The 18,765-nt window shown below is 37.2% G+C and overlaps 2 protein-coding genes across 4 annotated transcripts in view; one reads left to right on the top strand and one right to left on the bottom strand.

The window, feature by feature from the left end:
• The window catches only part of LOC135206610 (RWD domain-containing protein 3-like), a gene marked incomplete at its 5' end in the record, with an annotated part of 162,581 nt that continues 143,816 nt past the window's right edge, over positions 1 to 18,765 (top strand). For all 3 annotated transcript variants that reach the window (XM_064237947.1, XM_064237949.1, XM_064237948.1), the window contains 1 exon segment: positions 1 to 122. In XM_064237947.1, the coding sequence (XP_064094017.1) occupies positions 1 to 122 (122 nt within the window).
• LOC135207056 (uncharacterized) lies at positions 5,457 to 7,025 on the bottom strand. The gene is made up of 2 exons (XM_064238691.1): positions 6,298 to 7,025; positions 5,457 to 5,877 (listed from the first exon to the last, which is right to left on the bottom strand). The coding sequence occupies exons 1-2, from the start codon at positions 6,999 to 7,001 to the stop codon at positions 5,457 to 5,459; spliced, it is 1,125 nt and encodes a 374-aa protein (XP_064094761.1). The 5' UTR covers positions 7,002 to 7,025.

The following is an 18,765-nucleotide window of genomic DNA, read 5'->3' as shown; positions in this document are numbered from 1 at the left end:
GGGATTCATCTGTAACTTTCAGTGTCACCACAAGCCCAAGTAATGATACGAGTTTGAAAATTACCGTTACTTTTGTGCTGTTAGATTCTTATCCGAGAAGATTGCCATCCATCTCTGTACAGGTAATATTTTTTTTATATTTTTTTATGTTTAGTTCAACTTAAAATGTTTCCAGGAAGCTCTTGTTATGCCCCAGCATCATTGAAATTGTTCAGGGACTGAACGCTAAAGTCTTTTTGATCCTAATAGCTTGTGAGGTATGACTATTGTGTTTACTGACAAGAATGCAAACCTTTGTCCTGTATTTGTATTAAGATTATATTTCACCAACAGCTGGTTTTGGTCACAGTAGCTTGTTTACAAGGTAGGTAAGGAGTTTGTATGGTGAGTGAAAGGGTGACGGCCCCCTCCTCACCACTCACTTAGCAGAACATTTTCTCTTCCTTTGGCCCTCATGATGTCACCATTGCTGCTGTGGTCTCAGAACTGGACTTTGGTTCTTAACTTTATTATAGAAATGTATTTTGTACTGTGGTTGTTTTGTGTCATAGATACTTGAGCAGCTTGAGGGTATTTATGTTTCACCTATATTGTGATTACCTGTGGCCTTTTGTGAATTATGCTTTAATAAAATCTTAGATTCATAAACATATTACGTTTCACATATCATGTCACCAATAGCAATACGTATAGAGTGCCTCTTTAGGGGATTGCCACAGCATGGTATAATTACTGTGGGAGGGTATTGCAGGGTTAAATTTGCATTTTACTTACTGACTTAAAGTCTATTGAAGGGTTTTGATTAAGTATGCATTTGTTTTACTGTTTTAGACTTCAGGTTTGTGTCTAGGCAGATCGCACAGCAGCGCAACAGTTGCTTACAACACCGCAACCAGTTGTATTGGGACTAACGCATTGATTTCCTTAGAACCTCTCACATTGAGGTGACTGAAACTGCTGTTGCATGCAACTGATCGCCGTGACTATGGTGGTTGTGTGCCGATCAGTTACATTACGAACTCGCTGAGAACAGATTGATATGTGCTTCTAGGTGCTAAGGCCATGGCTGTTGCTGCAGTGGCGAGTGATGAGCAAGTCAGGAACATTAAATTTGTAGTCTTAAAAATCTTGGGGTTCACCAAATGAACTAGTTTATTGAAGGTTTCTTTAGACATTCTGTAAAATTCTTTGAATTTCACAGGTTCCACATCCAGCTCTTGAGCAGCAACAAAACTCCTTCCTGGAGTATTTCTTGTAAAATATGGATAAACCCACACTCTTGTCTTTTTCATTCCACCTTTGTAACAAAGCAAAAGCACGTCCCCCTCATCTGATGACGTTATTGATACTAAGATATAATTGCTCTGGTGTGAGCACCTCAAGATGACATCGTATGTGACCAGTTACGTATGATAGGTTTCATGCAACTGGTTGCGTTGGTGTACAATTTGCCTTAGAGAAATGTAGTCAACTATAAAGAGGAGGTTTTATTCATGGATTGTTTCTTTCTGTTCCTTTCGCTTTGTGGAACTCCAGTAGAGATGTACTAAGGATGACCTGTCTTCTTTCCCTTCCCATCTTTTAAGACCATCAGGCTATTTTAGCAAGAAGTTTGTGTCAGAAGTATTCCCCTTTGGGTTATCCTTCGTGATTCCTCTTGAGTATCCTTCTCATGTCTAAGAGACTTAGGTTTTTGCTTTCATGATGAGAGTAAAGCACTTGAAGAATTGTATTTGTTACTTTTTGTTTCTCTATATAATTTCTGGGGATTTTATCCTCTTTCTCCACATTTATCTGTTACTTCTCCTCTATATATATTCTGGGGATTCTCTCCTCTTTACCAAGTGCTACTAGTGTTTGGAGATACCTGACATCACCTGTGGACTTCTCTTATTTCTCCCCTGAAATCATATGTTCGTATGACAACAGTGGTTGTGGGGTTATGTCCACGATCCTTTCCATCCCAGTTGCTTGTGCACCTGCAATACCTATGCAGTTTTGTTCTTTTGAGCCTTTGAAGATACTGTAGTCTTTCTGATCAGTCTTAGGGTGACTGAGAAATTCTCTCTGTGGGACCTTTGCCCTTAGCCAGAGCCTCTACCATTTGGGTCCTGCCTCAGCAAAGGGCTGTATTGCTGCAGTTGCTATTAACTTTAGGTGTCATCACTGTCTAGTAACAGGTTGAACAAGAAGAATATGTGTTGTTTTTCCAATTTTCTTCCTTCTGTCTTCAGGTTCTTCCTTGCTTACATTTTCACCCTTTCTGTCTGCCCTGACCTGTGGGCAGTTAAAGATGGGGAGGATTAGAAGTAATTCCTCAGCCTTTTCCTTCAAGATTCCCTGTGAGCATCCATGCTCTTGTAAGAGATGCACTGTTTTGTTGGTGCTTTCTGGAAACTAACTAATGAGAGGAGGCTTGTAAGTAACCCTCAGACAAAATTCTTACAAGAAAATGATACATGTCTCCTCCTTATGGTGTCTTGAGTTACAGATGGAAAAACAGGCCTGCCCTTTACCTTACCACCCTGGTTCTCTGAAACCATTAAGTTTTGGTTTGGGCTTCCCCCAGCCAATTTTGAATTTGCCTTGTATAGATAATTTACTAGGTAGTTTGGTTGTGGCACCTCAGGTTATTGTTGCCTGTCAGTGTTTGGCACTGGTCTTTAGCACCTGAGATTTAGCTTAGGTAGCTGAGAGATTCTGTGTGGGTTACAATATTTCCGTTACGCTTTCTGTGCTTTAGACAGATGGTGAAATTGGAGCTGATTAAAAAAGAAACACGATGAACTTCTCAAAAGGAGCTTGGGACTCCTTTATTGTACATAAAATTTTCCTCCAACTAGCGATTAGGAAGATTAAGATGCTATCAACTGGAGTGATGTAACTGGAGTGATGTAACAGCTGACCTCTGGAACTCTTGGTATAATTACCTCTTCTCTGTAAGTTTTTATTTTTTATTCATTACTTGCCTGTCGAGGGAAACAGTTGTTCTCTGAACTATATAGCATTTACTTTCTACCTCTTGGTGTTTGTATGGGCTCCTTTTACTAGATGGAATTCTATTTAGCGGAAAATTTTTGGCAGTCGTATATACATATACGTATAGATATATAAAGACGTATTTCATGAAGGAAAGACAAACAATGGAGTACTGCAAGGTCTTTCACTTTCTTGTCCTTTACTTACCAGACTGAAGAAATATAAAATAAGTTTACAAAGAAAGTGCGTATAAATGACAGATGGGGAGTACAAAGGGAAAAATATGTACATGGAATCCAACTCAATTGAAGAATTAGTAGAACTACCAAAACTGGGTTAAACATTTAAGAGGTTTTACAAAGGATTAAGCCCAACAGCTCAGAAGCAGGGACAAGACATCAAAGATTATATACAAGGAAGGTGACCCACCACCAAAAAGCACAAGGAAAACAATCTCCAAAGATAAAAAAAGAGCTGATAGGTCAGTTGTCATTAAAATTTCCATTGTTACCTTACTCATATAGGTTAATAAAAACACACAAAGAAAAAAGTCCTGTGCAGCCTATTATCAGTACTGTTGGCTCAATATCATATTGAAATATATTACCAAGCTTTTGTCCCCATTACTTAGATATATCTCTGATTCTCACATATATAATTCTTTAGATTTAGTTGATAAATTAAACAAAACCACTTTTGCCCCACTGGTAGATTCCCTGGTTTTGATGTTTGTTCACTTTTTACTAAAATCCGCTGAGATTCCATTTTAGAATATCTTAGTAATGAACTAATCCATCATGAATTACCTCTACCTGTAAGTCATGTAATTTCACTCATTAGGTTGTGCATTTGTGTTTGATAAGTTTATATTCAAAGGTGAGTTTTACCAACAAATATTTGGTATGGAAATGGGCAACCCTTTATCCCCACTCCTCTCAAACTTCTATATGGAATTTTTTGAAAAGAGATATTTACCTAAAATTATTTATACTCCTTTAAAGTGGTAAAGATATGTTGATGATATTTTAGCTGTTTTGCTTTCTGGTATTGATGGAAATGATTTACTACTCTCTAATTTGAATAACTAGGTACTATCTGTTAAGTTTACTTCAGAATTAGAAAAAGACAATTGCCTCCCTTTTCAGATGTTTTAATACATAGAAAACCATTTCAATGCAAAATCAGCATTTATAGGAAATCAACCAACAGCTTAACTAATGTCCTTTTCTTTTCAGGCCATCACCTTAATATCAAAATATCAGTTTTTCCTTCTTTGTTTTTCTGATCATTACGTGTTGTCAGTCCCCAGTTATTTGGACTAAGAAATCAAATACATAAGAAAAATAGGGATAGATTTATGTTATCCTTCACAGGTACTAGATATTTGTTATAATTAAGCCCACTAAAAGTTTTATAGTGAAAATAACACGGAGAAAGAAATTCCTAAGAACATTCTTAGCTTGCTATATTTTAGTGGTTTTGAAAACATAAAATCATTGTTAAAATCTTAATGTCAACCATGTTTTTCCCATAATAACACACTGAAAGCTCTAAGTAAAACAGCAACATAATACATATAGTATAAGATTCCATGTTTGGACTGCCCCTCTTTTTATATCGGCCAATCTAGCAAGGATTTAGAGGTATGAATTAAACAGCATACCGGTAAGTATTCTGTCAAAACTGGACAAATATCCAATGCTATATTCATTCATTTAAGTGAAAAGTCTTGCAGGAGAAACTGGACTGAAAGTTCAGTGATTGCCAGATTGAAAGATTTCCCTTCACAAAATCTTTTAGTATCTTCTATTATACAGCTTGCTTCCAGTTGAAATTTTAACCTTAGCCGTGGCATGTATTATTTATTATTTGGACCCCTGTATTAGTAAAATGTTCAAGAATAACCCAAAAGATAAAATCACTGACTTAACTGCAAATTAGTTACTTTATATATACTTTGTGTTAATTTTTTTTAAATGTTCATCTTGCAAAATTTTTTATTATTTTACCAAAAGGAGAATTATTGAGTTTAGTCTGGTGTGTTTTGGCGTACATACAATGTTTTATTGGTGATTGTCTGGTTTCAAAAAACCATACAAGAACCCAAATCCGCGTGATGCCACTCTGTCATCCTTGAGCAATTTTTTTTACTGCCAAAATTCAAAATGGCCGAAGCCGAGATCACCGAAATTCGATTTTCGCCTATACCTTCGCCAGAAATGGACATAGAGATCTGATTTTGATGTCTAAACATATGTTTTAAGGGTCTGGGAATCCATTAGAACACACAAACAAACTCTATTTGCCTTCTGTGAATATAGATTTTCACATTTCGACGATAAAAGTGCTCAAAGTGTGATGCCAGTGATGGCTGCATAGGTTTAGTCAAAATATGGGTCAGCAAAATGTTTTATTCACACTTATATCCCACGAGTTAAGCTGAAAACATATATATTCACAAGCTACAGTTAACGTGATTAACAAGTCGTAGGGATGAAAGAAACATCTGGATTCAGAGGATCAATGCACGTGATCAATGTCTCACGAAGCTTCTCTCTGTCAGCAGCATCTGTTTTCTTTCGGGCTGGCATCTCTTCCTTGTGCACTGTAACTGGTACCTGATGATTCTCATTTCCCATCTCTGAGACATCTTGTACAATGTGGCTGCAAACATGGAGACTGAGTGCCCATCTCTTTAGAGTTGAAGGTTTCAAGGTGATGCCGATGATACCACCTGGACTGTGGCCGAAACGCATAAAGGTCGACTCGATGAACATGTCCGTCCAAATAGCATTCCATAAGCCAGGCTGGTGTCTCGTCACGTGCTTGCCTTGGAGGAAATCCTGGAGTACTGGACCGGACAGTTTTTCCATCGAGCGCAGGTAATACAAGCAGTACCTAGAAAGGAAAATACATCAACTTTGCTGCATATTAACATCAATATTTATTTATGAATGATATAATATGATGAGATATTTTATCATGTTAAAACTATGTGTTTGTTCATATTGTGAATTTTTATTAGTATGATATGCATGATTTTGACAATGATAATGTTCAATTTTTTATATGTATCCTGACCTTTGTTGTTGACTATATGTGTATGAATGTGCTTGTTCTGAAAATTTTAATGTAGGAGTGAACGCCTCTTTTACTGTTGTTATATTTTCTTTTCTTTTTTTCTTATTGTTACACTCATCTGTATATAATCCATTGTATAATCACGCCATCATCTGGCGGTTAATAGTACTTTTGTACTAATGTTATTTGTTAATTGTAACTTAACATTAAATAAAGTTTTCTTATTCTTATTCTTACCTCGCGTAGTTGAAATGTCCATCTCCAAAGAAGTAAGGCAGCATCTCCTTCACACAGAACAGGTGGAGTGGCCAGTCTGCTTCCCTTTCCGCCCTGACAAACATCATCATCAGCATCACTGGTTTGATGAGATTTTCTACCCAAAGTTTTGTTGTTCGGCTCTCTTGTGACTTGTTGTCAAGTACCTTCATCAGGCTGTCATGTGAGTTCATATGCACTATTGTTCCGCGTAGAAGTTCTTCAGTCAGAAGACGGAGGGCTCTGATGTTCTGTGGATATTTCTTCCCTGATAGCATGCTAGCCACACCACCGAAATCTACTTGTAGAATAGTCTCCAAGCCTGTGTCTGCCATCAAGACGCCAACTGCTCCCACGAAATTCATAAGTGTGTGCATGCCGCCTAACCTCGGAATGAAGTTCTGGAATTGGTGTTGATAGACCCATGTCACATGCACAACTACACGATAGAGCTGCTGGTCGTTAGTGAAGATCGTGTAGACTTGACCTGTATGGTTAGTGAGCCGCTGAGCTTCTACCATGGCAGTGTACATCGTGTCTGGTTCTGCAGGAGTCATGTCAAGTAGAGGTAGGTATATAGCTTTGGTAGCCGGACCTACCGAGTGCCCTTGCTCCCGTGAGATTCTGGTGTTGTAGCCATGATATTCTGGTGTTTCGGCGTCAGTGACCACGGATTTGAAGAACATGAAGTCAGTTTGTTTGGCCCTAGCTGCTGAGGATCCTTTGTGCTACTAGTACTTTGAGAGGAAGGGGAGATCTCGTAGCAAAGAATTTGCAGGACATCTTGGCTTGGAAGGGTCCTCTATATCGTTGCACCGGTATCTCAGGCATTACCTCTTCAGACATTTCTTCTTTCTGCAGGCGTCTTATATTTGTTGATTCCAAGTCCGATCTCTCTCCTTGTTGTATTTGTGTTACCAGAACTGCTAGGGCATGTGTGGATTGAAGACCGTTCTGTGACGAAATGTTAGCGTCAAAGTTATCAGCTATTGTCTGAACTAGCCCAGAGCTGCATTCTTTCAGACCAGTGAGTTCTTGGCTCTGGGCAGCAGCATGGGCTACAGAGGCCTTGAATCGCAGTATTTCATCATACGATGCCGTGACTCGGAAGTTATGTAGACATTTCAATGAGGGAACTTCTCTCTGACTGTAACGCCAAGCGAGACCTGCAAAGTTGTGTATCTGTTTTGTAAACGATACTAGTTACGATGTTTCCTATCATAGCTGCAGGTAATGTGGAGTCTAATTTAGTGGGAGAGCAGGGACAGCAAGGTGCAGCAGGGTTGGCTTGCATCATCCCCAGTGAGTTTTCTAAGCTGACTCTAGTTTGGTATTTGGACTTGTCATGTTTGAGTGTCTTAGTTTCAGCGACAATGAGCTTTTGCCACCTTCGATAACTGCTGCATCGTCATCGTCTTCATCATTTGCCACGAGCTTCAGAATGCCTAAAGAAGATTTGTACTCCTGAACGAGAGAATACTCGCTACACCCGCACCGGACAGGACCAGAATATCATGTCCAAAATGTTGTGATAGTTTCGACATCAGATTGTGGCGCGTCAGGGACTCTCCTCCGTAAGCAATGTATTGTTCATGCAGTTCTATGGAGTTCCAGATGTGTGTACGGTCTTCATTTAGATCATGTATGACTCCGTTGAAAGCTTCATCTTCAACTTGTACAGGCTTATGAGAAGCAAAATGGATGTTGCGAGGACCACGAAAAGTTGACATACAGTCTTTTGTGGTACTGAGCATCAGCAGCATGTAAGTCGCTGACAGCACCTTCCACCCTGATGCGTACCCTTCTTGTTGTCGCCCACTCATCATTTTGCGCCCATCACATGCTTTTCAGGATAACATCCTTCAAGGTGTCTTGGTTATGTCCGCGATCAGCAGTTCGGCATTGAACGACACGGCGCCATCGTTCAGGGTTTTTCGAATCTGGTTCTGAAGAACATTGTTCACCACATATTAAACAATGTTCTTTGAATTTGAAGGGTGTGATAGTCGAACGCCGAGATCGTTTCACATCTGTTCTTCTCTGACAATTTCCTCTGTTTTTTGTAAGAGGCGTTTTATGTGAGTCTTTGATGTGTATGTTGAAGCACAGTTTCTATGCACGAACAATGATCTAGATGTATCTTGTAATGTGGATGTCAATGAAGCATGCAGCCCATCACCCCTACGTTGACTAGCAGCTACAATGGAATTGAGTCTGTCGGGTCCCGCAACTGTTAGAGGTGCTTCACTATCACTACAGTTCATGCAACTTTCCAAAAGACAAGCGGTGTTGGGCTGTGATGAAGAATCCATCTTGTTTGACAGCCTGAAAATGAGGATACACCATCACCAAAGGAATTTATGATAGAAAGCGAGTTTATAGAGTTATGTTATTAGGTTTCTGCAATAGTAGAAGGCAATATTAGCATGATTAATATACGCCAGCAGTCAGAGGAATATTTGTGTAGGAAATATTTTGAAAGCAACAGAGACCATGCCATAAGAACAACTATTCTACTATGGCGTTCTATGGCAATGGACTGTATTGTGCGGTAAAAAAAAACAAATCATCAGAGGGGAGATAGAGTTTATTTGTGTGTTCTAATGGATTCCCAGACCCTTAAAACATATGTTTAGACACCAAAATCAGATCTCGATGTCCATTTTTGGCAAAGGTATAGGCGAAAATCGAATTTCGGTGATCTTGGCTTCGGCCATTTTGAATTTTGGCAGTAAAAAAAATTGCTCAAGGATGACAGAGTGGCATCACATGGATTTGGGTTCTGTATGGTTTGTTTTACCAGAATCACCAATAAAACATTGTATGTACGCCAAAACACACCCAGGCAAAAAATCCTCATTCTGCCACCAGACTAGTTGTAATTTTATAACACATCTTGGTGGAGGGTCACCTTCTTTGTATACATATAATCTTTTATTTGTCTTGTCCCTGCTTCTGAGCTGTTGGGCCTAATAATTTGTAAAACCTTTTAAATTTTTAACTTTGTTTTGGTAGGTCTACTAATTCTTCAATTGTGTTGGATTCCAGGACATGTTTTTTTGTTTTTTTCCTTTGTAATCCCCATTTCGTCATTATACGAGCTTTCTTTGTAAACTTATTTTTATATTTCTTAAGTCTGCAAAGTAAAGGACTAGAAATTGAAAGACCTTGAAGAATGTACTCCATTGTTTTTTTCTTCCGGGTGCTTTCGAGATTGGGAACAATGCGAATTTCTATACTTATCTGTTTTTATTTTTATATTTTTACGTTCATCCATATTTTTGTGATTCAGTAATACGTACATACGTGTATGCATACTACAGTCAACCCTCTGTATTCACGTTCTCAAGATTCGTGGATTTTTCTTTGGACCATATCTACCCATTATTCGCAGGAAATTCACCTATTCGTGGGTTTTTCCAACAATAAATATTCACTAATTAGTGTATTTTGATGTTATTTTCATGACTGAAATGAACATAGTTTTTTATAGATACAAAAATGATTTAATTAATTGAAAATTAAATAATTAATGTTGATTTAAATATTGTATTAGTAAGTTTAATAAGATTAAATTTTATCATATAATAAAAATGACAATTTCTCTTTCTCTCTCTTACAGAGATGTATGTTTTTGTATGATGAATAAATAATTTACTAATTTTCAAATATTAATATTAATATACATAGCAATAATATCAATTCATTAAAGAAAATACTAGTGAATATATAGTGAATTAGTAAGATTTTAGTTTATAAATTAAAAAATTAAGTAAGGATGAAGGAAATTCCGTTCTACCCCGCATCTTTCTTTTTAGATCCAGGTAGTGAGCTGAGGTCCACAGCTGTCAAATATGTCAAGTAATGTGATAGGAGTGGGAGCAAACCTGTTTTGTGTTGCCAACTAACCTTTATGTAATATCTCCCCCCCCCCCCCCCCCCCCACTTTTCTCTCTCTCTCTCTCTCTCTCTCACTGAGATGAGAGAATTTTTATGGTACATGTATGTATAGTATGTTTAATAACCCTTTAACGCCAAAGGGGTATGATAAAAAATCGTCTCCCGTATGCCGGCGGGGTCTGGGAGTGAGCACGAAGTGGAAAAATTTTTTTTTCAAAAAATCACAGCACGCTTAGTTTTCAAGATTAAGAGTTCATTTTTGGCTCCTTTTTTTTCATTACGTGAAGTTTAGTATGCAACCATCAGAAATGAAAAAGATATCATTACCATATATAAATAATGGGATATGTATATGATAGCGTGAAAACAAAATTTCATATATAATTGTATTTAAATCACGCTTTGAGCAAAACGGTTAAAGCTAACGAGTTAATTTTTTTTCCATTGTATTGTACACTAAATTGCAATCATTTTGGCATATAACACATTGTAAAATGATCAAGGCAACACAGAGGAAATACTATCACAAAATGATTCATGAATTCGTAATGCGCGGACGTAAAAAAAAGCTGTTTTTCAAAAATTCACCATAAATCGAAATATTGTGCTAGAGACTTCCAGTTTGTTGAAAAATGAAGGTAATTGATTGAATATTACTAGACTGTAAGTGTTGTAGCTTACAATTGCAGTTTTCAACCATTTCAGTCAAGTTAAAGTTGACCAAAGGATGAATTTTTTCTATTTATCATTATTTATATGAAAATATTTCAAAATGATAAAAGCTACAACGATAGGTTGTTTTTTTGTTGTATTCTACATGAAATTGCCCACATTTTCATATATAAAATTTTATGTAACGGCTAATTTAAAATAGTGCAAACATTACGACAATCGGACGAAAAAATTTGTGATTTTTTCGGAAGTTACCGTGCGGACGTAAGAAAAGTTTATTTCATAAATTCACCATAAATCACAATATTGTGTTAGAGACTTCCAATTTGTTGCAAAATAAAGGTAAATGATTGAATATTACTAGAATATAATAGTTTTATCTTACAATTGCGTTTTTCGACCATTTCGGTCGAGTCAAAGTTAACCGAAGGTTGAAATATTGGCACTTATTGTTATTTATATGAAAATATTTCAAAACTGATAAAAGCTACAACCATGGGTTGTTTATTGTTGTATTCTACATGAAATTGCCCACATTTTCATATATAAAACTTTATGTAACAGCTAATTTAAAATGGTGCAAACATTATGACAATCGGACGAAAAATTTTCTGATTTTTTTCAGAAGAGTTACCACGTGGGACGTAAGGAAATTTTTTTTTTTTTCATAAATTCACCATAAATCGAAATATTGTGCCAGAGACTTCCAATTTGTTGCAAAATAAAGGCAAATGATTGAATATTATAGAATATAAGAGTTTTAGCTACAATTGCGTTTTTTGCCATTCGGTTGAGTCAAAGTTGACTGAAGGTTGATATTTTGGCACATCGTTATTTATATGAAAATATTTCAAAACTGATAAAAGCTACAACCATGGGTTGTTTTTAGTTGTATTCTACATGAAATTGTGCACATTTCCATATATAAAACTTTATGTAACGGCTAATTTAAAATGGTGCAAACATTACGACAGTCGGACTAAAAAATTTATGAATTTTTCGGAAGAGTTACCGCACGGACGTAAGGAAAAAGTTTTTTTTCATAAATTCACCATAAATCGAAATATTGGGCTAGAGACTTCCAATTTGTTGCAAAATGAAGGTATATGATTGAATATTACTAGAATATAAGAGTTTTAGCTTACAATTGCGTTTTTTGACCATCTTGGTCTACTCAAAGTTGACCGAAGGTTGAAATTTTGGCACTTATCGTTATTTATATGAAAATATTTCAAAACTGATAAAAGCTACAATCATGAGTATTTTTTTGTTGTATTCTACATGAAATTGTGCACATTTTCATACAGTATAATACTCCATGTAACTGCTAATATAAAATGGTGCAAAAATTATGTCAAAGTAACGAAATAATTTCCGAGATGTGTCACTGATACTTTTTAGTGCGATAAGAAAGAAATTGGCGCTTTCCCACCTGGTTAACAATTGTAAACAAAACAACACCTTGATCCATGAGCTCCCAGCATCCCCCAAGGCGCGTGATTCAAAAGTTTTCGCCTAGTAGGACTATGACTATTTTTCCGCAAATTTTTTAAAAAACTTTTTTATATCGACGTACCATACGTCCAATCGGCACCCAACAGACAATTTATATTGACGTTTAATACATCCAATCGGCGTTAATGGGTTAATATTTTCAACTAATAATAATACAGTGGTCCCCCCGTATTTGCGGGGGATGCGTACCAGACCCCCCGCGAATAGTTAGAATCCGCGAATGTTTGGAACCCCCCTCTAAAAATGCTCATAAACTATCCTGAACATGCAAACACCAAAGTATCCCTTAAAGACCATCCTTCATCAAATATACATAAAATATCATATTATGGTTCATATTAATCTTTGAAATATTATTAATACTATTTTAAAGTAAATCTTACATTTTATGTTTATACATAAATACATACTATGTACGTACTGAATGACTTAGTTACGTATGTGAAAATAATTTAGTCCCCCCATAAGTATTCAGTCATGCACGTTTTCTTTCATACTGTTACTATTTGAGACATCCATTTTCTTTTTACAAGGGAACAATGGAATGTGAAATCACAAATACCAAATGTCTACTTAAAGTATTATCCTACATCAAATATAACATTGAATTGGTATTATTAATATCATTTTAAAGTAATCTTAACATTTTACCATTAGAAATATATAAACAGCCAATAGCAGAGAGAGAGAGAGAGAGAGAGAGAGAGAGAGAGAGAGAGAGAGAGAGAGAGAATGTATGTTACTGTTTAATCTCATTAAACGTAATATTATTTGTAAACTAATACTGTTTATTATTATTTTACCATAAAATGTAGTAATGTCCTTAAAGATATACTTATACATACACTTCCAGCCCAAACAGAGGGCGAGAGTTACCACTAGCGCATGCTAGTATCTCGTGTGGAGAGAGAGGAGAGAGAGAGAGAGAGGAGAGAGCGAGAGAGAGAGAGAGAGAGAGAGAGAGGAGAGAGAGAGAGAGGAGGAGAGGAGAGAGGGGGTTTGTCCTTATTTAAAAGAGTGAAATGGATAGATTATTGTACTTCTTTGAAATACTATCACCTGTGAATTTTGAGATTAGTTATATTATTATTATTATTATTATTATGCGAAAATATTAATAAACATACACATGTACCATAGAAATTATCTCATATATATCAGCAAAAGAGAAAGAGAGAGAGAATCTCAATGATCCGTAGATGGCAACACTCGATTTGACAGTTGGAACCCAGCCAACCAAGCTGGCTAAGTGTTCAAAAAACAAGGCACAAGGTTACATAATTCTTTTTATTTATAAACTAAAATCTTGCTAATTCACTTTAGTATTTTCTTTAATGAATTTATATTATTGCTGTTTACATTAATATTGATATTTGAAAATTAGTAAATCATCATCCAAAAAACATACATCGCTTTAAGAGAGAGAGAGAGAGAGAGAGAGAGAGAGAGAGAGAGAGAGAGAGAGAGGGAGAGATTATCGTAGTATTTGTAAAATACTTTCACATATGATTTTTGTAATTACAGTTATTATTATTATTATTATTATTATTATTATTATTATTATTATAGTTCATTATTATTATTATTATTATTTGAAAATATTAATAAACATATTACGCATATATGTACCATAAAAATCTCTCATCTCAGTAAAAGAGAGAGAGAGAGAGAGGGGGGGGGGGTGGAAATTTCATGCCCACTTGATGGCAGCAACAAATCAGCTCCTTCCCCCTCCGGTCACTTAACTTGATACGTATATCTGAGTTTTAGTACCTGGAGTTAGAGAAAGAATCTGACTGGGATTTCCTTCATTCTTCCATAATTTTTAAAAAAATTTATAAGCTAAAATCTTACTAATTCACTATGGTATTTTCTTTAATTAATTGATATTATTGCTGTATAAATTAATATTAATATTTGAAAATAGTAAATCATTTATTTATCATACAAAAAAACATACATCTTTGTAGTAGAGAGAGAGAGAGAATTATTATTTTCATTATGTGATATTTAAACTTATTAAACTTACTTATACAGTATTAATCAAAATTAATATTTGAAAATTAGTAAATAATTTTTGTATCATAAAAATGTATTTAGTCATGAAAATAAACATCAAAATACACTAATTAGTGATTATTTTCGTCGGAAAATTCCGCGAATGGGCGAGTCCGTCCGCGAATAATTTCTAGATAGGTTCCAAAGAAAAATCCGCGAATGTGTGAGTCCGCGAATCCGGAGAACGCGAATACGGGGGGAACACTGTAATAATAATAGTAATATATATAATTAATTACAAAATTCATATGTGATAGTATTTTTAAGAAATACAATAATCTTTCCATTTCACTCTTTTAAATAAGGATAACTCTCTCTCTCACTCTCTCTTAGTAGCTCATAGTTGTCCGTGCAATTGTCGTGTTTCTAGTCATCTTCGGTAACCTATGTCTGATGGACGGAATTAACTTTGTGACCAAAACTGTACTGCATATTGGATATGCAGACTCAGCATAACTGCAGTATGTATACAGTGAACCCCCGTATTCGCACTCGCGTAATTGCAGATTTCTCTCTGGAACAGATACCCCCATTATTTGCAGGAAATCCAACTATTTGTGGTATTTTCCTGAGAATTATCCACGAAATCCTGTTTTTTTTTATCAATTTCATCATAAAATGCACTTTAAGTGATAAAACTATTTAAAAAATTAGGTATTAACATTTTTAGTGGGTTTTTCTTGAGTTTTAACTAACAAAATACAGGCAGTCCCCGGGTTACAACGGGCTTGGCTTACGACGTTCCGAGGTTAAGGTGATTTTCAATTATATTCATCAGAAATTATTTTCAGGGTTACGATGCATGTTCCAGGGTTACGACGCCTACAACGCTGATCTGACACAAGAAATATGACACCAAAAATGCAAAATAATCAATATTTAAAGGTTATTTTGATGAAAAATGCAATAAGAATGCAGTTTACATAGTTTTGAATGCACCCAAAGCATTAAAAGTAAGGTTTTCTTAGGATTTTTGACGTTGTTCCAGCTTACGACGATATTTGGGTTACAACCCGTCTCAAGAACGGAACCCCCGTCATAACCCGGGGACTGCCTGTAGGCAGTTTTAAAGGTTTTTATAGGGGTTTCAACTATTTGCTGGTTCTAACTATTTTTTGGTGGGAGGGGGGTGTCTGGTACCCTTCCCCTGTGAATAAGCATGATATATATATATATCATGCTTATACGTATATCTTATTTATCGTCATAATTTATTTAAAATAACCATAAAAGGTACAACTGACTTAATGAAAGCTGAGGGAAATGGTTTTTAAAGGGTCCTTTTATATCATATCATCCCACTATGTCATTATATTTAGTGCTGGATTACTCTAGGGTCTCTCTTTCCCTAAATTCATACACCCTTTCTTTCAGAACCAGTGATGTTTTGTGAGTTTCATTACTTTATACACATTAAATAAGAAATGGATTGAATATGTACAGGATTCAACATGAAAAACTAAGAGCATTAGTTTTTGCCATTCACACAGTTATTGTAATAATAATTGCCAATTGTAAAAAAGTTCCAATTTGGTGGTGTTATTGCCAGACCAATGAATTAACATTTGATGAGCAATAGAGAAATATAATGTAAAATTTAATTTACAATGAGTTTTCCATATGCTAATACATATGCTTGGTTATTTCATATGCACTACATATATGCTGTTCAACAGAAATTTTTGGAGGTGTTCCCTCTCTAAAAGCCAAAAAAATATTAAACACTGTATGCTAACCAGGCCTAACAAAACATACCATTTACACTCACTTTAGAATGTTTACTGATTTTAAAGTACTGTATTTTTCTTAGAAAGTACGAAAGATAATAATTCAGATTGCCAAGTAATACCTTTTCAAATAGGAAGAATTCACTTGTATGTATACTCTTCCTGTACCAAATCCCATTTCTGTCCCAAGCGTAAGAACCTTATCTGCTGGCTTATTATTGAAGGAAACCTTTTAAATTTAGATTGGCAATTATTCAGTAATTTTGAAATAATTCTTATCTTGATTAAAGGCACATAAGATTGGCTATAAAGAAAAGTCCACGTCATTTAGTTGTGGTTCAATGAAATTTTTGTTGAAGCAAGGTGATATACAGTAGTACCTCGAGATACGAAAGGCTCAACTTACGAAAAATCCAAGTTATGAAAGCCAATGCGAAAAATTTTACTGCTCTACATACGAAAAGTTTTCAAGATACGAAAGGTTTCTGAAAGTCCGAGATTTGCCCGATAACAATTTTGAAACTCGCGCCGCACGCCGCCATCTTAGTTATAGTAACTCGCCACCATCCTCCTGCTCTCCCATTGGTTCCTGATGCTAGCCAAGCCATGAGATCCTTCTCTCTGATTGGACAGCATCCCTCCCATCATGCATCTTCTGTACGTACGTGTTGGCGTCCCTTAGCTCGGCCACTCCGCACCCAAAACTTTACCGTACGCAATCGGCATTCGTTCGCTCCAACGATTTCGTTCAGTAACGTAAATTCATTAGTGATTTCGTTGCAGTACATATTATCGTGTTGTGCGAAGACTGTATATTGTGTAACTTTACGTAAATTAACGTAGTCATGGGTCCCAAGAAAGTTGAAATTCACGGAAAGAAGCGCATGCTCTCTTTGGAGACAAAGATGGAGATCATAAAGAAGTACGAAGCTGGTATGCAATTGAGTGTGATCGCAAAGGAATACGGCCGTAATCCGTCGACAGTAGGCACCATCCTTAAACAGAAGGATGCCATCAAAGCAACTACACCGTCGAAGGGCATCACTATTTTGTCCAGCAAGAGGAGCCATGTGCACGACGAGATGGAACGGCTGCTCCTCATCTGGATAAAAGACAAAGAAATCGCTGGCGATACAGTAACGGAGACGGCAATCGCTCACAAGGCCAGTGCTATTTTCAGCGATTTGATTGCGCAGGCGGAAGACGAGGGAGGGGAAGGGACTTCAACGCCAACCCCAGAGTTCAAGGCTTCGCATGGCTGGTTCAAGAAATTCCGTAAACGGACTGGCATCCATTCAGTGGTGCGTCATGGGGAGGCTGCCAGCTCGGACACGAAAGCGGCCGAAGTATTTAAGAAGACTTTCAACGAGATGATGACCAAGGAAGGCTACAGTTCTCAGCAGGTTTTCAACTGTGATGAGACTGGCCTTTTTTGGAAAAAAATGCCTCGTCGGACGTACATCACGGAGGAAGAGAAGAAGCTACCCGGGCATAAGCCTATGAAAGACAGGCTTACGCTCGCACTTTGTTCAAACGCCAGTGGGGATTGCAAGGTGAAGCTCCTACCTACTGGTGTATCACTCAGAGACTCCTCGAGCCTTCAAGGCCCACAAAGTGTTGAAGGAGAAGCTTCCAGTGATGTGGAGGGCTAATGCAAAAGCCTGGGTAACGAGGCTTTTGTTCACGGAGTGGGTAAATCTGTGTTTTGGCCCGACTGTGAAGAGTTTTTTGCAAGAGAACCGCCTCCCCCTGAAATGTCTGCTGGTGTTGGACAATGCCCCTCCCCACCCTCCTGGCCTCGAGGAAGATATCCTAGCAGAGTATTCCTTCGTTAAGATTCTTTTTCTTCCGCCCAACACCACCCCTCTCCTCCAGCCCATGGACCAGCAAGTGATAGCGAACTTTAAGAAGCTGTACACGAAACATCTTTTCAAGAGATGTTTCGACATCACCGATACCACAAACCTCACCTTGCGTCAATTTTGGAAGGAGCATTTCGACATCGTCATTTGCATCCGACTCATTGACCTAGCTTGGCAGGAGGTTTCGAGGCGAACCTTGAATTCCTTGTGGAGGAAACTCTGGCCTGATGCCGTATCCGCCAGAGACTTCAAGGGATTAGATGTGGGTGAAGCTGGTGCTGCAGAGTCAGAAACAGTTGATGATCCCGAAACTGTTTTGGAACCAGATCTTGACGAGATCGTTGCACTCGGTAAGTCCATGGGGCTGGTCGTCGACGAGGACGACATCAACGACCTTCTCGAGGAGCACCAAGAGGAGCTTACGACGGATGACCTGAAGGAGTTGGAGGCCATGCAACTTAACGTCGTTCAAGAGGAGTTCTCTAGCAGCGGCGGGGAAGAGGAGGAGGAGCCTATGACAACGGCAGAAATTAAGGATATTCTAGGCGCTTTTCATAAAGTGCAATTGTTTATCGAAAAAAGACACCCCGAAAAGGCTCACACAGGTCGTATGCTTGCGCAGTTCGATGACGTTTGCTTGAGTCGTTTCAGGAACATTGTGAAAAGTAGGCAGAAGCAATCTTTCTTGGGTCTTTATTTTTTAAAGAGGCCTTCAG

Source organism: Macrobrachium nipponense, chromosome 31, assembly GCF_015104395.2.
Source record: "Macrobrachium nipponense isolate FS-2020 chromosome 31, ASM1510439v2, whole genome shotgun sequence".
Taxonomy (NCBI): domain Eukaryota; kingdom Metazoa; phylum Arthropoda; class Malacostraca; order Decapoda; family Palaemonidae; genus Macrobrachium; species Macrobrachium nipponense.
Note: the sequence above shows the minus strand (reverse complement) of the source record. Positions and strands in the feature narration are given on the sequence as shown.

Excerpts from the sequence above, each read along its gene's own strand:
- LOC135207056 (XM_064238691.1), bottom strand. The coding sequence starts at position 7,001 with ATGTTCTTCAAATCCGTGGTCACTGACGCCGAAACACCAGAATATCAT. Across the intron at positions 5,878-6,297 it reads GGACATTTCAACTACGCGAG|GTACTGCTTGTATTACCTGC; the intron begins GTAAGAATAAGA and ends TTTCCTTTCTAG.